Source organism: Muscardinus avellanarius, assembly GCF_963383645.1.
Source record: "Muscardinus avellanarius genome assembly, chromosome: 7".
Taxonomy (NCBI): domain Eukaryota; kingdom Metazoa; phylum Chordata; class Mammalia; order Rodentia; family Gliridae; genus Muscardinus; species Muscardinus avellanarius.
The window spans coordinates 49,358,326-49,384,620 of NC_137793.1; the positions used below are offsets into that span (position 1 = coordinate 49,358,326).

The 26,295-nt window shown below is 35.8% G+C and overlaps 1 protein-coding gene across 8 annotated transcripts in view; it reads right to left on the bottom strand.

The window, feature by feature from the left end:
- AP3S1 (adaptor related protein complex 3 subunit sigma 1) overlaps window positions 1–26,295 on the bottom strand; it is a gene marked incomplete at both ends in the record, with an annotated part of 75,257 nt that overhangs the window by 4,021 nt on the left and 44,941 nt on the right. For 3 of the 8 annotated variants that reach the window (XM_080699298.1, XM_080699292.1, XM_080699291.1), the window contains 2 exons: window positions 5,500–5,607; window positions 19,864–19,935. The exons of 1 other annotated variant lie outside the window; for it this stretch is intronic. In XM_080699298.1, the coding sequence (XP_080555424.1) occupies window positions 5,500–5,607; window positions 19,864–19,935 (180 nt within the window). Of the gene's footprint in view, window positions 1–2,499; window positions 2,536–5,499; window positions 5,608–19,863; window positions 19,936–26,295 lie in introns of those variants that run through there. 4 more of the 8 variants (XM_080699294.1, XM_080699296.1, XM_080699293.1 and 1 more) reach the window with 4 other exon arrangements.

Below are 26,295 nucleotides of genomic sequence, written 5' to 3' on the forward strand. Positions count from 1 at the left end.
AAATAAACAGAATATGAGCAAGCAAAACCGAAAAAGCAGCACTGCTAAAATATTTCAAAGAACCAGAAAACTTTTTTTTCTCATGCAATAAGCAATTAACTTTTTTGAAGGGAAATGGAAATTAATAATCTATTTCATCTCAGATATAAAATACCATCTTAAAATATTTTCTTCAAGCTTGCAATATAGCATAGCAAGATGGTAGCTGGAATGACTGTGCATGCTAAAACCTTTCCTCACCCTGCTGGAAATTACTATTGTGCATATTCATAATTTTGCCCTAACAACAGAGTGAAAGAACACCAACACTAACAAATGTAGTTTTAAATGGTTTCAGATTCAAAATTCTTAACAAAATAAGGGCAGACTTTTAATGGATGCTTTTGAGGAAAAAGTTTAGTATTTTTATTTCTGAATGTGAGGCAGAATAATTTAATATAGGGAGGTATAACAGGATTTAAAGGCAGCATTTTAATACCATAGTTATAAACATATCAGAAGTACAGATGACAACCTTCTAGTGAGCAAGAACTAAAGAATTTACAACTCTGTCAAAATGAGAATGCTCAGGATTTTTACAATCTTCAAAAATTACTAGTCATTTTATTTATCTCTGGTTATAGTTTTAATTTCTAACAGGATTTACCTATTGTAATAAGTATAGCAGACTAAAGATACTAATGTGGTTTCTTATATCATAAGTTTTGACACTGTAAGTGACCTCAAGGGTTGATCCTCACCATACTTTAGTAGAAGTTTAAAAAAGATGTGAATTTCAAGGTCTCTAGAGGGGCAGAGTCAACTTTGACCTGACCTTCCCATGGTTACTTTGCCTGCCTTTAATTCTTTGAATGTGATTTTTAAAAAGCCAATTAATAATTCTAATGATGAAAGTTAACAAATCCAAGTGGTTAAATGGTTCCTTTGATAGAAAACAGAAGTTTGACATAAGTGAAATACTGGAACATAGAAACTGGCAGTGCTCTCAATCAATGGAGTGAATGAGATTACTTATTTTCCATTTCAGAGACAAAGTAAAATGGGCACAGGGACCAAAAGTGGTATACCAGCTTTATAATTCTGCCCATAATATCAAAGATATTATAAAGCCACATGTATGGTTTTTTGTTTGTTTGTTTGTTTGGTGGTACTGGGGATGAAACCCTTCTACCTCCAGGCTATACTCCCAGACCTATTTTTATATCTGATTTGGAAACAGGGTCTCTTAAGCCAGCAGGGCTGGTTTCCATCTTCCTGTCTCCACCTTCCAAGCACAGGGATTACAAGAATGTGCCACCACGCCCGGCTATGTTTTTATTTCTCCAACCATCCAGAAAGTAATAAGGCAGTAGCTAAAAAACAATGCTAAATTCCCAGTTTTTCTAATTCTCACTTTTTCTAACCAGTCTAGTACGTAACCTATGTTGTTAAGTTTATAGATTGTTTTTCCTCCATAAGACCCAATAAGCTATTTTCATCTGGAAATTTTTAATTGGAGGCATATAAAAATTTTCATTTTTCCAGAAATGGTTTTGTACTAAAAAAGTTGCTCATTTCATTAATTCCACAGTGTAAAAAAAGCAACAATGACAACAAAAACTCCAGAAGAAAAATTAGTTTTGAAAGCTTAAAGTCTATTAAAATACTTTTAATATTTGCCAATATGCTTTGCAAAAATATTCAGGCATTACAATATTTGATTGATCTGATTATGACATGCTATATTTGCTACAGTATATACCCATTGTATATCAGCCAATTCTATGTTTATATGTTGTAATTCTACTTTGCATGTGGTTAATTATACTTTTAGAGCACTGAATTCAAGTTTTAGAAAATTTCTGGTCTTACTTTTTGTTGGCCACTATTAAAATGCACCTGCAGTTAAAATTGTAAAAGCAATTCTGTTAAGACTTTGGAACTGAAACCCATTTGGGAACTGGGGGAGTACTATTTAACAGTCATTGTTCTAAGCCTTCACTGTTTCCCCATTTGTATGCAAAATTCTAAAGGCTCTAAAGGTTCAGCTTTCTGTTTTTAAATTCACAGCTTCTAAAACTAGGTAAGTAACTTTATGTTAGAGTCCTAATTTAGAGATGGACAAAAAATTTGAGAGTTAAATTAAGATTGTTTCTGCTACATCATGCTCAAAATAAAGCCTAAATTTTAAAAAGTAAATTGTCATTTCTACAAATGCAATTTGTCAGTTAAATGACAATGTTTTAAATAAAAACCAAAAATTTTAAATTTCCTTTTACAATGCAGGCAGACAAAACAGAACAAACATGACATCAATGATTTACTAGTAAAATACACTAAGTCCAATAAAAGATGAAGAAACTACAAGGAAAAACTAGAATGGAAAATAGGCTACAGGGACTATATGGGTTCATTAACACAAAGAATTTTTGAGTCTGGCCTAATTAATTAATTGCCTTTGACATCATTTTGCTTTCCCTTTGTTAAAGTACATTTTTCTCAAAGTCAGCAATACCTTGTCTACCTGTCCTGTCTGGGAGACTGAAAGATAAAGGTCTGTAAGAGAGAAGAATGGAAAGAGCTAGAAAGATCAGGATGTTCAGAAAAAAAGAGGACTAACTTTTAAAAAGTAATGACTAAATTCAGACCCATTTATCCATCTTAAGAATAACATGAAATATATAAAAACTAACAAGTCTCCCTGACCCCGCCCCTCTACCTCCACCCCCAGGGAGTCATTTTACTCTTAGGCAGATTTTTGGGTGCCTTTTATAATCCCCCAAATCCCACCAGCCTCCCAGCTCCAACCCTCCTTTCCCAGGTCCCCAATGTTGTAGTGAACCATTTTTCTATCAAAACATAAGAGATGAAAATACAGTTGGAGCATATCTGTTTCTTCTCTCCTTGAGGACCTGGCAGGTCTTGCTTTCACCTGTCTAGGTATTTAAGAGTTAAACTCATCACCTTTCAATTGCTGAACATTTAACTATCTTTAAATCAACAGAATAAAATATTTTATTTTTGACAAGCACCAAAAATAAGTCCACATTATATTTTAAAAGATGCATCTTAATTATATTCATGTTAATTTTAAAAAGAAAAATGCTATTCCTAAAATACTGCTCATATAAAGCGTAAAATATAATTGGTTCATTTCATCAATCATAATATTCAGAATTAAAGTCTTTGTTGTTAAGTCTTTGTTTTATAATAAATTATAACTAAAATTTAAAAAAAGACTAGTAAGTTTTTAACTTTGCTCTCAATAATATTAGATTAGTTTGCAGAGTCCTATCTCTGGGAGATATCACCAATTGAAGTAACTAAGAAATAAAAAGTATGCGAAAACTTTTGATACTTTGATGCTTGTAGCCTTACAAACATATTTAAAATATAAAAAAATTGCTGATAAGTTACACAAAGTCAACATATTTTTTAATACTATTTCTTAAAACATGATCAGGATTATATGGCCTCATTTTGACTCAAAAATTCTATTTCATACCTAAGATCTTAGCAGACATTGTATGTAGAGAAACATCTGATAAAGATAATTTTGTGGTTTATTTCCAACCAAAATTAAAACATAATCTTCTTATAAAGTACAAAAAGAAAAATTAATTTATAGCAGATAACAACTGATTATACATGTTAGAAGATGGTCAATGGGTGAATAATAGAAACATTCACCAGTATTCTAAACTTTCAGTAGTACTATTTCTGTGAAAGTTCTTTTTGAAATTATTTTAATTTTCTAACTATAGTATTCTCCTAAACTATGTAAACTTCATTTTACTACTCTTTATAAACAAGAAAACTCATTAACAAAGTTTTACTGAAGAATAAAAAAGCAGATCTCTATAAGGCACTTATGACTTCTGCAAAAACTATACACTAAGAGATAAAGAAAAGAAAGGGACCCCAACCCCCAATGAAGGCAATAAATGCCTGGAAATGTGAAATTCCAAACAAGTGGCCAATATATTTCTATAGTTACACAGAAACAATAAATTATTTATTCATGTTAGACCTATTAAGAATGGATGTTATTGTTTATCCCTTGGCTTTACATTTAAAATCTATCACCATAAAGTTTTATGAAACAATGTTTAACAATTCATATACATTTCAAATTATAATTTTATGACTTTAAAAACTATAGGGCTTAGAGTTAATTTTTTATACTAAATAATATACTCCAAGTCAACTATACTAAATATTCTGGGCCCCTTCTTTTGTTCTAAAACAAAATTTTCTATATTATTCTATACTATGTATTTCTCTTTTAAAAACCAGGGCTTTCAAAATGGGTTATAAACATGCACAAAACATAAGTTGCTTAAAAGAGTCCTAAGTTTTAAGCTCTTTATCACCACTACAAGCCTGTCCCTTAGGAAACCAATACGAATAGAAAATTAAGATGAGGAGAAATGCAAGACTAGTTTTACTTTAAAATAGAACACTGGAAGTGATTTTTTGGAAAGCTTCAACTATATCTAACCCTCACATTTTAGATTTATCTATCATCCTGTATTTCCTTCGATTCAAATGAGCACAAAACTGTGTCAAACTGATCCTTTGAAATTTCAACAAAATATTTTTTTCAGAACTCACCTGTTGTAAATTAATGCTAGTGTATTGATGCCCTGCTGCTTTTATAGTAATATTAACTTTCAGCAAACCAAACACCTGAACTTATACTAATAATTGTAAATGAAATGTTCTCCCAATTTGAGTTATGACTTGCAATATCAAATGTAGGGTGTCTTCAAATATGTACAGCACTGAATGAGATATCACCTTTCTAAATTTCTGTTGTAATTTAATCCTTCAACCAAAATTAAAACATACCTTCTTATACAGCACAAAAAGAAAAAGTAATTTGTTCTTTTCTTTCTCTAATGTACTTGAGAGGCTCAGCCATGGCATCTGCTGTTGATAAACACCCTAATTCTTAGGGTTTTATAACAACATTAAGGTGCTACTGTCCATATTCACCCATCCTAAGGTTGAATATAATAGCATATATTTAGTCATGTATAAAAACCCGATTCTTTCTCTTTCAGAATACAGTAAATGCCATGAATATATGTAACAATGTAAAAAATGTGTGACATAACTGACTTATTAGTGATCTTTGGGAAGGACCCAGAATCAGAAGATTGAGGTAGATTTAGTGGGCACCCAGATTACTAAGTGCCTATTATATCTTAAAACATTACTTTCTCATAAGAATCTCTTCTCCTCTCCCTTTCCAGAAACAGAATATGAAGTTGTGTTTATTACTCAAGGCAGCTGACTATGGGCTGGAAGAAGAACAATGTAAAGCTACTTGGTGTATAGTAGTCAGAGGACATTTAGCATACCAAAATGATTATATTCTATTTTTAAAAACTGGATAAGCGTACCAGCTATACCTAAAGGTTGATACTGAACGACAAACAGTGAAAGTTACAAATCATGCATAATTTATGATCATGCTTTAGAACCTTCATTAACTAGAGCATTTTCCATTCTTACCTCAGATTTTTCCAGTTTATTCTGTGCATCAATTTGTGTAACAATCTCATTCATGTTGGTTTCCAACACCATTCCTCCCATCACCATTTCTGCAAGAATATTGTGAACCTAAAGGAAAAAATAATATGAGCCCCTAAAAACGTGAACCACAAAAAGAGTTCATGATTCCAGTAGCTTTGGTTTAAATATGGCCGAGTTTATTTTGTAGGCAGGAGTGGTAATAATTTGCAGTGAGGACTCCTAATCAGTTTTCATCACTACTGTGACACAGTTGTACAGCATCTCTAAGTCTTTAATGGAGGCCAGGAGTGGTGGCTCATGCTTGTAATCCTAGCACTTGGGGGGGCTGAGACAGGAGGATCGCACAGGTTCGAAGCCAGCCTCAGCTACTTAGTGAGGCTCTCCTCCACCATGCAATCCCACCATCAATAAGGCTGAGTGATCATGAATAGAAACCTCTGAAACTTTAAGTAAAAAAAAAGCCTTTCCTCCTTTTTGGTTGATTATCTTTGGTAACTTTTTAATTTTTTTTTTTTTAAAGAGAAAGCTGATTACATGGTACTAGCTGCAGTGTCCAGCAACTTCTAAGGGGTCTTAGAATATATCACCCTTGGATAAGGGAGCTAGATTACCACTGTTGTTATAATATTAAAACAAAGTATCAAGTTTAATACTTTAAAAATGACCTATAAAAATTTTATACTAGATTCTTAGCCAACAATTACTAGGTTGTAATTTTATACTCAAGGTACTTAAAATGATGTAGCAGTACTAAAAAACTCTAGATTAAGAAAAATTTTCCTTTTATTGTAGGTACTTTAATAGTGCTTTTGCCACCAAATGTTCTATATATGCAATACCCATTTTTCTTATCATAAATATGTCAGATGACTAAAAATAGTATCTTCTATTCAAGAGTAATAACTCATATTTTTAAAAAAGTTTTTATTGGACAAAAATCAATAATTCAGAACTGAAATAGTTTCCATAAGATAGCATATTGTATTATATTTTTTAAAATATAAGGTGATAAGATTATGAATCGAGACTCTAAAATTATATAGGTATGAATAAAGATTCTACTACTTATTTATATGACCATGAAAAGTCATATCACTTCTGAGTCTGTTACCTGGTTTATTAGTTTAGTATCTACAGAGTAGAGATAGAAATAGTATAGATAATCAACAGGATTAACCTAAATTAAATGAATAATTCATGAAAATACTTAGCAACTTATTTATTAGGTTTTGTCTTTTTTTTGGTGGTACTGGGGGTGAAAACCAGAGGCAGTCTATCTCTGAGCTATACCCTTGACCCTATTTTATTTTGAAATAGGGTCTCATTAAGTTGTAGAAGGCCTCACTAAGTAGCTTAGGCTGGCCTTGAACCTGCAACTCTCCCATCTCAGTCTCCCAAGTACTGGGATTACAGGTATGTACCACCACACCCAGCCAACTGCTTTGAAACTAATGCTAAACACAACTAATATCATCATTACTACTAGATACTATTTTAAAAACTGTTTTGATGCTATATTTATGATGTATAATTTTATTCTCACACTAACCTTTGTTACAGTTAAGAGAATAAAACAACCTACTCAAGACACATAAAAGCTAATATTTGCCGGGTGTGGTGGCGCACGCTTGTAATCCCCATGCTTGGGAGGCGGAGACAGGAGGATCGCGCAGGTTCGAAGCCAGCGTTCTGGCGTAAGAGACCCTGTTTCAAAAATATAAAATAGGGCTGGGCGTGGTGGCGCATGCTTGTAATCCCCGCGCTTTGGAGGCAGAGACAGGAGGATGACGAAGGTTCGAAGCCAACCGCGCGCACTGGCTTAGGAGACCCTGTTTCCAAATTAAAAAAAAGTAAAAATAGGTCTGGGAGTGTAGCCTGGAGGTAGAAGGGCTTCCAGAAACCCCAGTACCACCAAAAAATAAAGAAAGAAAGAAATAATAAATAAAATAGGAACCCCAGTACCACCAAAAAAAAAAAAGCTAATATTTGATAAATCAATAATTTAAAACGAAGTCTAGGTGATCCAAATCCAATTTCTTGCTTTCTTCCATAGCAATAATAAATGTAATTCACATATATTAATGAATATTATAAAATGACACAATTAACTTTTAGTCATAATCTATGAAAAGTTGATTAAAGGTCAAGAAGGTGATTAATATAATAAAACTAACTAACTTATAATTACTAATAGGTAAAGGAAAAATGCTTGGAAAGGCCATGGCCAGAGACATATATTCATTAAAACTTCTGTTTTAGAAGAAGGACCTCTGGTTTCTCTTCTTAAAAATAAATTTGTATAAGAAAGCACAACTGTTAAGGCTCTTAAAGTGCAGCAGCTCTCCCAAATCTCTCTTGTGGGTTCCCAACTTCATCCCTGAGTGCACTATACTACTGCCTTTCCAAAATAAAAACAAAAAACAAAAAAACATAGAATGCAAATAATTACTAAAAAATTACAGGTTTTGGTAGTACAGAAAAATCTACCAGGTTTAGAGATGTCAAAATATGGGTGGCCTACAATTGGGGGAATACTCAAATTATAAAACTATATGTCAATTTAAAATAGAAAATAGGATGCAAATTTGTACTAAAAAATAACTCTATGACAGAAATTCAGGAATATAGAAGAGATAGAAAAGGGTCCAGAGAACTAAATCTTTAATCTATAATCCCATTGATTACTGAGGGAGGGAAAGTTTATTACTCCTATACTCTCAACTCTATGCTTCTGTGACCAAAGATATGTGTTTGTGTGCGTGTGCACAGTAGGTGGGTGGTATGGTTCTGTTAATCAATTCTGCAGTAATACTAGCTAGGTGTCTTCAATTTCAATGTAATGATGATATTATCTACTGAGAGATAATGTCAGATTCCATAGGTTGAGGGATGGGGTTCTCAACTATTCCTTCTTTAGATTCAACTAATTTGGTAAAGTGGCTCACTTAGAAAAATACTTATACTTACTGGTTAATGATAAGGATATTACAAACGATATAAAGAGACAGGGCATGAAGATGTGGGAAGGGGTGCAGAGCTTCGGTGCCCACTACAGGTGCACTATCCTCCAGCACTCTCTGGGTGTTGAGCTATTCAGAAAAATCTCAAAACTCCTTTAGGTTTTATGGATGACACATTATATAGACAAGATTAAGTTGATGACCACTAACGATCAACTTAAACTTCAACGCCTTCCCTAGGCTGAAAGTCGCAAGCCTTTAATTATGCTTTGGTGTTCTAAGGTGAAAAGCCTGTACTCCAACCTAAAATTTCCTAGGGGCTCCTAGCCATCAGTCATCTTACCAGTATACAAAAACAATCATCACTCTGAAGATTCCAATGTTTGTGAAGCTATTTTCCAGGAAAAACTATGACCAAATACAGTCATCATTCCTGTTGTCTGGGGAAGGGGAGCAGTTTAGTGCCAGGACCCCTATGGATACCAAAAATAGTTAACCAAGTTTCTTACGTAAAATGGCACAATATTTGCATATCACCTAGGAACATTCTCTTAAAAACCCTCCTGTATGAGAACAAAGTCAGAAGTTCACTACCACAGTTCATTCCTTGACAGAGAGCATGGTAGGTCAGACCAGATGGCAGGTCTCGTGTACCTTGCTGTAGTCTCAGGTGTGCCTTCTTTTATGGCTGTGGATAAAGGGGTTGCATCACGTATATTTTGATAAACTCACATTCCTGGTTTTTTTAGCATGGTCTTGACAAGCCCATGACTCTATGCACCCTTGACTTAACTTGCACAGGTGATAATTTTGTATTAGCATGTGTAAGTTATTTGTCAGTCTGTGTCTAATGATGTGGTGGTTCTGTATCATCTGGTGGTTATCTACTTGAACAGTCAAGGTGCTAAGTCATTCCACCTTAGCATATCACTTGCAAGACACAGCCTAAAGGCTATGGAGTAATTCAGAGCACAGCACAATCTACTCTCTATAAATAGCAAATACCATATTAATAATATTTGTTTATCTTAAACATATGCTCTCCCTACTCAATGTTATAAGTACTTTTGAACATAGACCATAACTTGTGAATTATACTTCTATGTTTTTCTTAGTAGCTATATAGGGAAACAATTAATAGTTCAAGTTATACAGAAACTTTTGTGAACAACAATAACCAACACACTGCATCTAATATTAGGTCTCTTTATCCAAATATAACCAATTAGGAGTATCTCATATATCCTCCTAGAAAACTAATTATATACACACTTATATGACTGTATGCATGAATAATTTACAAAATGAGATTCATTCTTTCCACCGGCCCACAGAAAAATAAAGGATGAGTTGTTTTTTAAGGAATACCTCATACAAGAAAACAAAAGTTTAAAAAAAAATGAAACCAAAACAGAGTACTAAATCTACTCTAAAAACTAATAAGACATGATACTTTATTATTATGACAGAATAACTGATTATAAAGTTATTTAAAATTGTTAAACATTTCCACATATTTGTCTTCCTAAGTCATGCTCTAACTAATCAGATGATTAAAGTTTAACACATATATAATTTAGATAATTTACTAAGACCTGTATTTAAAATTCTAAATCATCTAGATACTTGTCTTTACATTTTGTTATTTCTTCAAAAATATGCTACCACTGATTATAAAGAAGGTAATTATTTTATGTACCACTAAAAAGGAAAAATATTGACAATAATGACAAGTTATAGAATGAGTGTCCTAATCTCAGAAATGTTAAAATATAAAAATGATTTCAGAATCCATAAATATAGTATTTTCTCATGCTTCAACTCTACAACTCTTTAAAATTTTATCTATTTTAAAGATAAAATAGAAACCACAATGAAATCTTTTAAGAAAATGGATGCCTCTGAGTTTTGCTGAAATCAATGCTAACACTATTTTAAAAACAATGTTTAAGCCTATTATGGTAGCACACACCTTTATTCCCATTATTTGGAAGCTAAGACAAAAGAATTAAGACCAGCATGGGGTAACTCAGAAAGACAAGTTCAAAATAAATAGGGAGGTAGGTAGATAGGTAGGGCTGGTGGTGGTAGAATGCCTGTAGGTTCAATCTTCAGCACCACATACAAAAAGACTTCTTCACTCCCCAATTATATCTTCTCAAAATATGTTTATATGAATTTTGTTAAAATAGACACTTCATGAAAAAAGAAATTCAATGGCCAATAAATGCATGAAAAAATGCTCAACATCATTAGAAACCAGAAATGCAAATAAAATCTACCATGAGATTTCAACTGACTCCAACTAGAATGGCAATCATTCAAAACACAATAACAATGCTATTTCAAACAATAACAAATGCTGGCGAGGATGTGGAGAAGTGAGAACTCTAATATATTGCTGGTAGGATTGCAAATTTCTGCAACCACTTTGGAAAACTATATGGAGGATCCTCAGAAGAATGGGAATGAACCTATCATATGATCCAGCAATACCACTTATTGGTATCTACCCAAAAGAATGAAAACCAAATTACCAAACTAATGCATGTGTATCTAAGATGATAGTTGAACAATTCACAATTGCCAATAAGGAACCAGCCAAGATGTCCAGCAATAGATGAATGGATTACAAAACTATGTGATATGTACACAATGGAATTTTACTCAGATATAAACACAATCATTTACAGGGAAATGGATGGAACTGAAAAACATTATGCTAAGTGAGATTAGTAAGTCACAAAAAATAAGAAATCAGATGCTCTCCCTAATATGCGAAAGCTAAGGAGAAAATGGGTCACAGGAGAAAATAATTAAATGAAAAAGAATAAAACTGGTCTCTTACCTAGCACCATATACAAATATTAACTCAAAATAGATAAAAGACCTAAATATAAATCTTAAGACTACAAACTTTTAGAAGAAAATCTGGGTCATAAAATCTCACAACATTGAAATTGGCAGTGTTTTCTTGGATATGATTTCAATGGCACAGGCAACAGAAGGGTAAACAAACTCCCTAAAAAATAAAAAATATTGTATATCCAAAGACAATGTAAACAGAGTTAAAAGTTACTGATAGAATGGGATAAAATATTTCCAAATGCTATATCTGAAAGTATATTAATATTCCAACTAGAAATCCTAAAAATTAGCAACAATAAAAGCAAACAATACAATTTAGAGATAGGTAAAAGACTAACATAAATAATGAATCTCCACAGATAACCAATCTTAGTTGTCTGTTGGATGGAAAATCTTGTTTCTCTGGTTCTGGTGTGTGTTACCTATTTCTTATTTGTAGTTAATCTCTTTGAGTATTTTCTCTAGCGCTGGTTTTGAAGATATAAATTCCTTCAGTTTCTGTTTGTCATGGAAGCTTCTTATTTCCCCATCTAATTTGATAGAAAGTTTTGCTGGGTAGGAAATTTTTGGCTGGAAGTTGTTTTCTTTCAGAGTTTGGAATATGTTACTCCAAGCCCTTCTGGCTCTCATGACTTGGTTTGGGAAGTCTGGAGTGATTCTAACTGGTTTGCCTCTGAATGCCACTTGGCCCTTTGTTTTTGTTGCCTTTAAGATTCTCTGCTTGGCTTCCACATTGGTCATTTTGACAATGATGTGGCGTGGGGATCCTCTTTTCCGATCCTGTTTAAAGGGAGTTCTATAAGTTTCCTGGACCTGTGTATCGACCTCTTGCTCTATGTTTGGAAAATTTTCTACTATTACTTCCTTGAAGAGATTGTTGATCCCTTTGGTTTCACCTTCTTTTCCCTCCTCTATTCCAATTATTCTTAGGTTAGCTTTCTTAAAATGGGCCCATATTTCTTCAATGTCAGATTCCTGCTGCCGGATTTGTTTTCTAAATTAGAAACTATGCGTTCATTTTTGGAGTGATCATCTTCTAAGAGCGAAATTCTATTCTCCATGTGGTCTAATCTGTTGTTTATACTTTGAATTGAGGCCTTCACTTCATTAATTGCATTCTTTATCTCTTCTTGGCTATCTCTGAATTCTTTTCGAAACACCTCTATTAATTTCTACAGTTATTTTCCTGATTTGATCTTCTAGAAATCTCTGAATTTCTGTTTTATCAGGTTCTGATGTGGTGGGGTTGTGGGCATTCATTGCTCCATTGTTATTCCTCTTTCCCATGATTTCGGAAGTTTGTGCCTTCTCTGGGTTCTTCCCTTAGGTCACCACAACTTTACTTAAGGTGCTCTGGATCTCGAGTCTGTGGTATCTCAGTCCCCACTACTCCTTTACTGGGTTGTATCGCAGAGTCTTAGACCCAGGGAGTCAATCAAGGCTGCTTTAGATCATGGGGGGTGCCAGTTTGGGCATTCTCCTATGGTGTGATATCTCTGCCACCGCCACTCCCCCACTGGGTCAAGTTCCTGGGAGTGAAGTACTGGGATTTCTCCGCTAGGGGCCGCAATTTGACTCACTGTTGTTGATTGTGCTGATGGAGCTGTAGTGGACTCGGTGAATTCGCTGCTGCTGTCGCTGGTGGCAATATGGTGCTGCTGACATGCTCTCAGCCGTGAGGCTGGCGTATTTCTTCTCTGGTTTTGAGCTCCGCTCTGAGTTACTGCAGGGTGTGCTGAGTCCAGCCCCTGGGAACTTTAGATGCTCCCTGAGCCAAAAAATCTGCCAATTTCCGCCCGGCTGATCTGCAACAGCTCTCCTGGGCTCGTTGTCCGCCATTCCTCTCTGGAGCCTGGTGCGCTGTTGAGTGCGTTGGTCTGGAACCGTTCGGTCAATTCGCCGCTGCCGCCGGCAGTAAGGCGCTGCTGCCGCGTCCTCGGCTGTGAGGCTGGCATAGCTCCTCTCTGGCTCTGAGCTCCGTTCTGAGTTCCCCTCCTCTCTGGGGCCTGGTGCTGCAAGGGAAGATGGCGCCTGTGCCACTCTGCTCCGCGGCTCCAGCTGCAGCACTGCAGTTTGGTTTCTTTCTGGTGTCTTGTTTTTCCAGCCCTCTTTTTCTCTCTCCCTTGTAATTACATTTTTTGTTTCTCTGCTGATGGTGTTCTCTGGCTATGAAAGGTGCTGATTTTGTGGTAACAGAGATTGGTTGTTAGCGGGGCTCCTAAGCCCCACTTTTCTCCGTTGCCATCTTCCCGGAAGTTTCACTTGATATTTTTAAACTTTAGAAAGTGTTGCTAAGTTGGACATGGTTGCACACACCTGCAATCTCAGTACCTTGGAGACCAAGACAGGAAAACTGCAGGTTCAAGACCAGCCTAAGCAACCTAGCAAGACCCTGTTTTAAAAGCAAAAATAGTATAATAAAGGAACCACTTCCACTTAAACTATGTGCATATGTGAGAACACCAATGCCAATATAATGTATCTCTCAGGAAGAGGGGAAAGAGCTGGGGGAAACCTCACCAAGTGCTGTGTGCATGCATGTCACTAGTATTCTGAACTACATAATTGTTTGAAATTACAATGCAACAATAAAATTATCAAAACATTTTTTTTAAGTCTGGGGATATAGCTCATGAGGTAGAAGGCCTCTAAGTCTAGTCCACAATACCAAAAAATAAAAGTGTTGCTAAGAAAATATAAGCAGTTCTACATGTAGTCTATTTGACATTATCTTGAAATTAATTTAGTTGAATAGGATCTACTGATAAAAGAGCAATATCCTCCACAAAACTAACTTTTTTCTTTAGAATTATATTATGAAATTCCAAAATATAAATATTTTTAAAAACTCTTGAAAAGATTGAGGTATATATTTTATTAGCAAAAATTCATCAAAATTTTGGCAACATTTTCAAGATAAAAACATCAAGGCAAGTATATAACATAAAATAGTAATAATAATGAATACATTTGTTATTGGCTCAGAAGTAAAATTCTATTTTAGTACATAATATTTATACGTGGAATGTGAATGTCTCAAAATATTAAGGTTTAATATTAGAAAGTTGTTCTACTTTTTATTCAGAATTCTGTGACAATTACACAGAAATCCCATTTAAGAGCTGCTTCTCTAAGACACAGCTCTCAAGCCAGGCGTGGTAGCGCATGCTTGTAATCCCCATGCTTGGGAAGCAGAGACAGGAGGATCGCGCAGATTTGAAGCCAGCCTTGCTGGCTCAAGAGACCCTGTTTCCAAATAAAATATAAAATACATCTGGGAGTGTAGCCCGGAGGTAGAAGGGTTCTATCCCCAGTACCACCAAAAAAAAAAAAAAAAAAAAAGAAAAGAAAAAAAAAGACACAGCTCCACGCCCCCCCATAAAAAACTTTACAATAATCCAATCAACTCTATTTTTACTTTCTGGTTTATGTGTTATTATTGCCATATTCAGTGTTACTTTTTTGTTTTAATCCTGTTTGAATTCTAAGAGTCAATATTCATTTATACTACTTACAGATTTATCACGTGTGTGTGTGTGTGTGTGTGTGTGTGTGTGTGTGTGTGTGTGATACTGGGAATTAAGACTTAGGGGCATTCTACTTGCAAGCCACATTCCCAGCACTTTCTTTTATATTTTGTTTGGAAACAGGATCTCGCTATGTTGCTGAGGCTGTCCTCCAACCTGTAACAGCCTCCCAGGTACTTGGGATTACAGGTGTGCATCACCACATCTACTCTTCATTCTTTCTTCATTTCAGACCGCTCCTGTGTAAAGTACCTAGTTAAAATTTCCACTAGAGAAGATTTGCTCGTGGCATATTTATTTTCTCATTATTTATTTCCTTGACCCCCCTTTTTAGAAGATATTTTTGATGATTTTAACAAGGAATCACAGTTTGACAATTAATTTCACTAGTCTTCTAACTTTTTCCTACTGAGAAGTCAGTTACCAATCTAACCATACTTCAAGTGAAGATGATTTATCTTTTCTTTCTGGATACTTTTAAAATCTTTTCCTACTATACAACTTTGCCATCATTAGTCTACGCACACATTTATTTCTAAATAGATTTAGAAAGATTTCTAAATCTAGCAGATTTCTTTCTGCTATGCTACTTTTATCTGCAGATTGGTATGCTTCATTAATTCTGAAAATTTCTCAGATTTTGATACTTAGATATTGAATCTATTTCATTCTTCTCTTCTGAAACTAAGAAGAGATGTTGATTAGCTCATTCTCATTCTATCCTCCATGACCTAAATCTATCATTTATATTTTTCATCTTTTTTGTTGTTATGTTGTATTATGGATGTACTAGCTTTAAATTTACTCAACTATATCTTACCTACATTTAAATCTATCCACTGAAGCTGGGTGTGGTGGCACACGCTTGTAATCCCAGTACCTGGGAGGCTGAGACAGAGAATCACAGGTTCAAAGCCAGCCCTTAGCAACTTAGCAAGATTCTAAGAAACCTAGTGAGACTCTATTTCCAAATAAGAAATACAATCGAGCTTAGGGTGTAATTTGGAGGTAGAATGCCTTTGGGTTCAATCCTCAGTACAAAAAGAATAAAAAATGAAATAAACCCATCTACTAAAATTTTTAATTTTGGTATTTCTTTCCTCTTTTTAAAATTGTATTAGAATTCCTTTTAAAATCATCTAGGTCACTTCTTAACTTGCACTTATACAGAGGCTGCTTTTTCTTCCTCCACTATTGGAATTTAACTTTCCAATAACTTGATCAGCAGTAGACAGGAGCTGGTGTGTCTTAGGCCAATTTCCTAAGCTGCCATAAGAGGGTGGAGCCTGGTACACCTGGCATTTTGTTTCACACAGCCAGGAGTTTGATTGTAGAAAGGAAATACTGAGTAAATAAATGCATCAAGAACAAGAGGAATTAAAATAGGTAAGAATAATCTCTGTCGAAGAAATAAATTGCCAATATGGAGAAGTCTAGAATAAATTATGTCGTATTGCACTACACTCTGAAGTATTAATGTGAAAATATAATTAGATCTTTTCTACCAAAGGAATAACTTGACTTGGGCTCCATTTTGTTAAACTGCATTTTGTGACCTTGTGTATACTTGTATTTTTTGTAAAGTTAGCATTTCCTGAAAATTGTCAGTGCCAATCCCCCCACCCCTGGAATCCCTTTCAGACAATATGTAAACATTGTGAGGCCATGCTGCCAGAAATAGGAACACAACACAGAAGCCCCATGCTGGAAATAAATTACCCAGCAGTTTTCTATCATGCTGTTACTACACGCCTGACTTTACTAGAGGGAGGACCACTTTTTGAAAAAATAAAATTTGCCTTGCTGAGCTGCTTTCAAATATGTCTTTTCTTTCGATGCCTTTTTTTTTTTTTTTTTTTTTTTTTTTTTTTTTGTGGTGCTGGATATTGAACTCAGGGCCTTGTGAGTGTTATACCACCAAGCTACATCCCTTGGATGAGCAGAGTCAGGCCCGGTATGGTGGCCTGACTCACTTAGTGAGACCCTATTTCAAAATAAAAGAATATAATAGGGCTGGAGGTGTAGCTTAGACGTCAAATGCCCTTGGGTTCCATCTGTAGTACCATACACACAAAAAATAAATTAAAAAAATAAAAAGTAACAGGAATATTCTTAAGTGTGAAGTAGTATAAAATATATTGATTTATAAACGTAGAATACTAAAAAAAGACTCCTAAAAATATCAAGTTTATGTTCTCTGTCCAAAATGAGATAATATATGAAATCAAATCACTTAGTGAATGAGTAAATATGATCTAGAAGACTGGTTAAAGTGTATGATTTGGATGGCAATAAATAAATAAGCGTGTGTGTACATATGTATATATATATATGCATATATACATACACACACACACACATATATATATATATATACATACATACATACATAGTATTTTTTTTTCCCAGTACTGGGGACTGAACCCAGGAGCAGTCTACTTTTGAGCTACATCACCAGCCTTGTTTTTTATTCTAAGTTGCAGAGGGCCTAAGTAGTTGAGGCTGGCTGAAAACTTGCGATCCTTCTGTGACAGCCTCCTAAATACTGGGATTACAAGTGTGTGCCATCACATCCAACTCAAATAATTTTTAAAAATGCTTCTTTGTGCTATACTTTGATTGTGGTAGTGGCTACCTAACTACATGTATTTGCCCAAATTCAGTTAATTATCTGATTAAAACTGCTGACTTTTAATGCATGTAAATTATACTTTAGTGAAGCCAATTTTTAAAAATCAGTTACATTTTGGCTAAAATTTGTAATTATTTAAAATTATGTTCAATGGCTTAACCTTTAAAAAGGATCAATGAGATTATACCAAGTTAATAACAGGAAACCTGTACACAGTAAGAACAAAATCTCTTCCTACTAAATTCCACATCAGCAAGCCAATACTGTATAGAAACCTCATTTATAGTTCCTTCTATCATCTTCAGCTTTCAGGGAGTCACTGAGCTCTGTCAATTCTCCTCTTGGAGCCTCTATTCATTTCTTTATGGGCTATTCCAATCGATTTTTAATTTTCTTCCCTGTTTTTAATCTCCCTGCCTACTAATCTGACTTCTATAATGCAGAAAAATTACCTTGCCAAACATATATATAAAATGAACAATGACCATAGAAATTTCTTGAGAAATATAAAATTGCTTCAGAATAAAGTCCAAAGTTCATGGCACTAACAACTCTTCAAAATCAGACCTCTTGATCAATTAGACCTCCTCACACAAAAAACCCTGTATTTGTCTCTGCCAGTAGAGCTGCCTTTTCCTTTCCTATCTGTGAAACATCTATTAATTGTTTAAAATCCAGTTTAAATGCAATTTCTTCCATTCATAGTCTCACAGAGGTAAGTGGTTCAGCTGTATTCCCATTAACAATGTTACTTGTTAATGTCACTGTCTCCCCTTCTCTACTGTGAACTCCTGTTTGGCAGGGCCTGATTCTTCATTACCAAGTACAGCAGCTGGCTCAGGGTAAAAATAACTAATGAACTGAATACTAAAAGAATAAAAATATTATTACTTAGCTGAGTGTGGTGGCACATGCTTATAATCCCAGAGCTTGGAAGGCTCAGACAGGAGGATCACACAGGTTCAAAGTCAGCCTCAGGTACTTAGTGGGGCTCTCAGCAACTTAGACCCTGTTTCCAAATTAAGTACAAAAAAAATAGGTCTGGGAGCATAGCCTAGAGGTAGAAAAGCCCGTGTTCCACCCCCAGTACCACACACACAAAAACACTTATGACATACTAAACCTATTTTTACTCTGACAAATACAAATTAGTGTTATTCTTTAATTTTTCCTCTTCCCCCCTCCCATTCTCTGTTAGGTCACCTTATTCATCTATAATATCTTCTTCATCTAGAGTTCCTCCTATGACCCATGTAAAAGATGCTTTTTAATTTTTATTTTTTTTAATTTTTATGTGGATCATATTGAAAATGTCATACATTCAGACTGTGCTTGGTGCTCTCCCCCCACTTCCCCTTCCTTCCTCTCAAGAATGAGGTTGACCATGCTATATTCATACTTTTACATATATTCATATGTAGCTCTTCCACTAATCAACCTCAGCCTTATTTCTTTCCTACCCTTCCATTATAGCTTTGCTGAGGTTTCCTCTCCATTATCTTGAGTCCCACTGGTATTCTTAGTACTTCCTAGTTTGGGCATATTAGAGAAAACATATGTCTCTCCTCTTTCTGTGCTTGGCTGATCTCACTTAACATAATGTTCTCCATGTCTTTCCATCTTCTTGATAATGAGATGATTTTTTTCTTCTTTATTGCTGAGTAGAATTCCATTGTGTGTATTTCCCATAATTTTGCAATCCATTCATTTATTGATGGAGACCAAGGTTGCTTCCATATTTTGGCTATTACAAATTGTGCTGCTATGAACATGAGTATGCATATGTTACTATAGTTCTCTAATTTCAACCCCTTTGAAGAGATACCCAGGAGTGGTATAGCCAGATCATGTGGTAGATACATTCCCAGTTTTCTAAGGAATCTCCACATTGATCTCCATAGTGGCTGAACGAGTTTGCACTCCCACCAACAGTATAAAAGAGTTTCTCTTTCCCCATATCCTCGCCAGCATGTGTTGTTATTTGATTTCTTTATGTTTGGAGTTAGATTGAATCTCAGCGTAGTTTTGATTTCCATCTCCCTGATGGCTAATGATGTTCAACATTTTTTCATAGATTTATTGGCCATTTGATCTCTTTTGTGAAGTGTCTATTCAATTCAGTTGCCCATTTCTTGATTGGGTTATTTGTTTTGCTAGTGTAGAGTCTTTTGAGCTCTTTGTATATTTAGCAAAGTTGCAGGATACAAAATCAATCTAAAGAAATCAGTTGCTTTTCTATAAGCCAACAATGAATCCAGTGAAAGAAATAAAACAATTCCATTCACTATAACCTCAAAACCAATAAATACCTAGTGTTATTCTTTAAAGCTTGGACTCGACAACATAGAAGCAGTACCTTGTCTACGTGGAAAATCAAATCCAGTTCACAGACATTTTCAAAACATTTGTCCAATGTTTCCACAAATACCTACAGAGAAAGACAAAAAAATGTTTTTGAGAATTGTGTAAATATATTCAAAATTATTATCTGTATGGCAAACAATTCAGACAGTTAAAGATGCTACACAGCATTTCATCTTTATTAGCCATTTAGTTATCCTTTTATAATTCCTGTTCAAGATTTCCTGTTCAAGTCTGTTTGACTTTTCATATTGATATATAAGAAGTCTTTACATAATCAAGATGCAGTTTTTGTTTTATGCACATTTTACAAATATCTTCTCCCACTCTGAGACTTGCCTTTTCATTCTCCTAACAGTGTCCCTGGAAACAAGTTTTAACACCCAATACACTCCAATTTGTCTCTTTTTTTCTTTTACAGTTAATATTTTTGTTATATCCAACTTAAGAAATCTTTGCCCACAACTAGATTTGGAAGATATACTCTCAGGAGAAAACAAAAGCTTTATTATTCTAGTCTTCATGTTTGTACTCAATCTATCTGGAATTCATTTTTGTGTATAGTGTGGGATAGTCTCTCATAATTCTAAATCATTATTTTATTAGATTTACTAATGAGAACAAAGTTTCCAGTATTCCTTTAGTTTTTCTTAACAGCTTTTACCAGTTCCACTGCTTTGATTACCTCTAAGGTGCAGGCATCCCTTTCTAAGCATCAAAAAAATGACTGTGCTGTTAAAAATGTTGTCTAAATACAGTTTTACTTCACTTACATGTACTTGTAAAAGATTAGAATTTATTATATTGGGCAAAAAGGGAAAAAATTTTGAGAGTATTAGGTATGTCATCTGTGAACTATGGAATAGCAATAAACCTGGGCTCCTTACAAAAGCAGTATGGTAGAATGGCGAGGACCTATGATTTGAAACCATTATGTCTTGGCTTCAAATTTCTGCTCTGCTACTATCTAGCTTGCTCTGCTGCTAAGAAAAATGTGAATACTAAAAAAAACAGAGGCCCACAGCAAAATGTTGTTATGACTACATGCTCTTAATTTATAAAAGTACTCAAATACTAAGTTTGGTTTAAAAAAAAATCAAAGACCTTTAGCCGGGCGTGGTGGCACACACTAGTAATCCTAATTTGGGAGGCTGAGAAAGGAAGATCTGAGTTAGCAGATAGGCTCAGCTAATACTTAGTGAGGCCCTTTACAACTCAGTGAGAGCCTGTTTCAAAATAAAGAATAAAAAATAGGGCTGGGGCATAACTCGGAGGTAGAATGACCCTTGGTTGCAACCCCAGTAACTAAAAAAAAAAAAAAAAAAATCAAAGACCTTCAAAAAATTCCATTAATTTTGAGTTAGCAAAAAATTATTTGATATAATTACAAATGTAGAGCCCCCAAGGTGAAAATAAACTGTTCTGTTACATGGAGAAGGCAATACAAAACAATACTCTACAAACTTAAAAAATTAAGAAAAAATTTAAAGAAACTTGCAGATTCTAATCAATAATAATGATGATAAAACTGTTTTATTATAATTTCACAAAGAGAAAAATAAGAGCTAAACCTAGAAGTGACATGAAATAGCACCCTCTTGTGTTTCATTTAAAAATGACCAAAAAATTTAAAGACAATTTCAATTTAAGATATTTGTCTAGTACATAGCTACTCAAGTGCTTGATATAAAACCAAACAATTTCTGACCTCAAGGAATTCAAGTGTTAGTGTGAGAGAAATTAAGATCATGTCATATCCAGACATAAAAAGGGTCCCCTTTTCCTGTGCTTTAAAATCTATCAACAGAACTTGTTTCTATTATCTTTAATTTAAAATATCTGTATTCACAGGCAATAAAGGCTAACAGGGAAGATATTGGAGTGCCTAGAATTATACATAAGTTAACTACAAAAGGTATGTCCTGAGGAAAGTGTTGTTAGATGATTCTGTCATTGTTCAAACACTGTACAGTGTACTTAAACAAACCTAGACAGTATATCCCTAGGCTATATCATACATATATATGACACCGTCTATCTATCCTAGGGCTATGATGAATGGAACAACAGAAGATTAAATTGAGCACAAAAGAAAACGGGATCAATAGAGTGGTGAAGGGTGGAGATATAGTGGGGTAAGGCACTGATTGCCTAGCATGTGCCAGGCCTTTCATTCAATCCCCAGCACCAAAGGAAAAGAAAGAAATGGTGACCACATTTATGAGTATGTGGTACTGTAACACAGCATGTTACTTATGTTATATTTATGTTATAACCTTTGTATTTAATATGACTTCAAGTCCTTTATTCTGAATTTAAGTCTTAAGAAAAAAGTTTTAAGTAAGAAAATAAATAAATTAATTAAAAAATGTAAGCCTCTTGTGTGGGCAAGTTTACACATATTTATAATCTCAGTACTTGGAGGCTGAGACAGGAGGAATGCAGGGTTGAGGTCAACCTAAGACACTGCTTAAACATTTTTAAAAAGAAAAAGGGTTGAAAATATAGCTCAAAGGCAGAATGCCCCTTGGCTTAATCAAAGGATGAAAGAAGGAAGGCAGAAGACAGGCTGGTTCTAAATAATTTCCTTCTGAGCACAAAAGTAACAAGTTTTTGTTTTGTTTTTGTAGTATAAGAGCATTCTACCACTGAGCTACACCCCTGGCCCTTTTTACTTTTTGTTTTTAAAATGAGATCTTACTAAGTTCCTGAGGCTGGCCTTTAACCTGAAATTCTCCTGTCTCAGCCTCTCAAGTACTGGGATTATAGGCATGTGCCGCTATATTTGGTTGAGATTTTTTTTTTTTTTTTTTGGTGGTACTGGGGTTCCTGGAAACCCTTCTACCTCCGGGCTACACTCCCAGACCTATTTTTTTATATTTTAATTTGGAAACAGGGTCTCCTAAGCCAGGGCAACTGGCTTCGAACCTGTGCAATCCTCCTGTCTCTGCCTCCCAAGCACGGGGATTACAAGCGTGCGCCACCACGCCCGGCAAGAATTTTTTTTAATTTGTATTAACACAAACTATTAGAACTATATTTAAACTGCTACACAAAAGCTTATTTCAATAATGATATTCTTCTACCTATAATTGAATATTCTGCAATGAATATTTTGAATACTGACTTAAAGTAAACTGAATAAAAATATTAGAAAGCTTTTCTTCATAGTAGAATTTCAACTAACAAATATAGAAGGTAAACCTGTATGATGGAAAAATAATCACTACTTGGAAATATCACAAATAATTGTTTCAGAAAAATATCATTATATGCTATAATTAATACATATATGATTATAAGAGATATTTATATGGTTTTAAAATATTCTGCATAAGATACTTATTGGTACAAAGGAAAATATTAACTTTACTAGTAGGAAAAATACAACTTTACTAGTAGGCAAACCTGATAGCCTGCCCATAACAAGTAAATAAATATCACAATAGGACAAAGTGACATGATGTTTCTCCTGATATTAGGCTTTAAGGAGTCAATAATAAAAGGATACAGAATCACTTCTGTGGTGTCTTTGAAAAAAAACAAACATAACCAAAATCATGAAACATCAAACAAAGCTGAACTAATATTCCATACAATAAATGACCAGTATTCTTCAAGGGATCAAAGGTATGAAAGATATGAAATGAGCTGGGTGTGGGGGTGCATGCTTATAATCCCAGTGCTTGGGAGGCTGAGACAGGAGGAACACACAGGTTCGAAGCTAGCCTCAGCTACTTAGTGAGACCCTCGGCAACTTAGTGAGACCCTGTTTCCAAGTAAAATATAAAAAATATAAGTCTGGGAGTATAGCCTGAAAGTAGAAAGCCCCTGGGTTCCATGCCCAGTACCACCAATATAAAAACTAAATGCAACATATGGTCTGAATTAATCTCTGAGAAAAATTACATTAATGGGATAACTGGCAAATTTTAAATAAGGTGGGCAGATTAGACAAAAGCATTGTGTCAATGATAATTTTCTGATTTTAATAACTTTACTGTATGTATATGTATATTTTATGAAAGATATTAAATTTGGAGAATCTGGGTGAACACATATGCGAGAATTCTTTGTACTATGTTTGCTCCTCTTTTGTAAATCTGAAATAATTTTAACAAGAAAATTTAAAAATATTCTTAAAAGAAAAATTTACATCGAAAGGCCACTCTTTCACTATATCCAATTTCTTCCTTAAAAATCATTTCCCACTAGAAATGCCTTAAATTCAAGAAAAACACTAATAAAAGCTGATTTTTTTCACTAAACTTACACTGTAGAAGAGAAAATATATTTTAAGTGGTTTCTAGTTCCAAACTTGTGAAACTAAGTACTTTTTCCAAAATACTTCCTTTATTACTATGGAGGAAGTGATAATGATGTATCTATTATATTCTAGGCTCTATGCTGGATCTATTATATTCTAGGCTCTATGCTGGATGCCTATAATCATTAAGCTTTAATTCCTACAAAAATGTGGGCAAGGTAGGTATGATATATCAGAACTTACTGAAGAAAATTGGGGAAAGATGAGGCAAAGAAGTTACCCCAAATTATGTAACTGTTAGATTACAGAGCTAAACCTGACTCATACTATCATCCATTTCTAAACACCAAGTTGATACCATGATGCCTCTCAAGAGGACTGAGATATCAACAAAACATGTAAATTGGAAAGTCGGGCATCATCAAATTTGGTACCAGAATTATCATGAACAAGTGTCAATGTAAAACACTAAAAAGTGAATATTACATTCCTAATTACTAGAAATTATACTTCCAATCATGAAAATAAGGAAAAAGAATTATAGGAATCTTGAGCAACTTTAACAATATCCAAGTTGTTTATATAAGTATTTTCCTAGTTTCCCAAAGACATATGAGAAACAAATCTTACTGAAAATAGGAAGTTTTAAATATTCTGGTAAGGGGCCCTAGGCAGGATTGCACGGAGCATGCCAGACCCCTGGAGAAACTGGGGCCCAATCGCAAGGCCCTGGGCCCCGGGTGAGGGTCAGGTGGGGCACCCTGGATCCCGGAATAGCTGAGGCCTGGGTCGCAGGACTCTGGGCACCGGGCGGGATCGCGTGGAGCACACCAGACCCCCAGAGAAACCGGGGCCCGTATGCAAGGCCCTGGATGCCGGGTGGGGGTCATGTGGGGCATGCTGGACCCCCTGAGAAACCTGGGCTGGGACACAGGACCCTGGGCCCTGGGCGGGATCGCGCAGAGCACTCCATACCCCTGGAGAAATCGGGGCCAGATCACAAGGCCCTGAGCCCCGGGCGGGGGTCAGGTGGGGCACGCCAGACCCCTGAAAGAGACAGGTCCAGGTCACAGGACTCTGGGCCCCGGGCGGAGTCGTGCAGAGCACACTGGACCCCCGGAGAAACTGGGCCCAGGTCACAGTGCTACTGAGTGCCTGATCCCACAACCTCCTCAAACCACACATACTGTCTTCTCTTATTAAAAAAAAAAAAAGGAAAAGAAAAGAAAAGGAAAATAGAAAAATATCGGAGAAGGGCCAAGAAGGCCGTGGCAGATGCCAGGATACTGGAGATGCAGAAAAAACTTATCCAAATGAACTGAAACTTTTGGAAAAATTCCCCGTGAAGGACTGCTTCTTCTCTACATTCTTAAGAATCTTGGACATCACATGTAAGGAGAGAGTTTAGCAGAGACCTAGGAGGAAGGCGGTGTTGGAAGCGGTCTTTGCGATAGCGGTGGAGACTTGTATTCAGGAGAGGCAGAAATCGGATCCTACCAAACTTATTTTTTGGAGAAATTAAACCAAACGTCGAATACTACCGTTGTGCATGCTTAGGAACACTGAACAACATTCAGGGTGGAAAAAGAGCTTGGGAAAGATTTGAAATGGTGGAGGCAGTGGCAATGGCAGTGGCCAGTACTCAGGGGAGGCAGAGATCTGATGCATTACACCTGGAACCTTTAAAGTAATAGTCCCAGAGGCAGTATGCTACCACCACGCACCATCAAGAACGTGGGAAAAATGGCTGGGCGAAGAGGGTGCTCAGATTGGAGCCTGCCGAGGGGTGAGGCTGGCAATGGAGACAGCAAAGCTGGGATTGGAGCCTGCCGTGAGGCAAGGCTGGTGCTGGGGCCTCCGTGGTCGGGATCGGAGCCTGACAAGGGGTTAGGCCGGTGCCGGGGCCAGCAAGGCTGCGATCGGAGCCTACCGTGAGGCAAGGCTGGTGCTGGGGCCTCCGAGGCCGGGATCAGAGCGCACGGAGGGGTTAGGCCGGTGCCGGGGCCAACGGCCAGCATCGGAGCATGCCGTGAGGCAAGGCCGGTGCTGGGGCCTCCGAGGCCAGGATCAGAGCCTGCCGAGGGGTTAGGCCGGTGCCGGGGCCAACGGCCAGCATCGGAGCATGCCGTGAGGCAAGGCCGGTGCTGGGGCCTCCGAGGC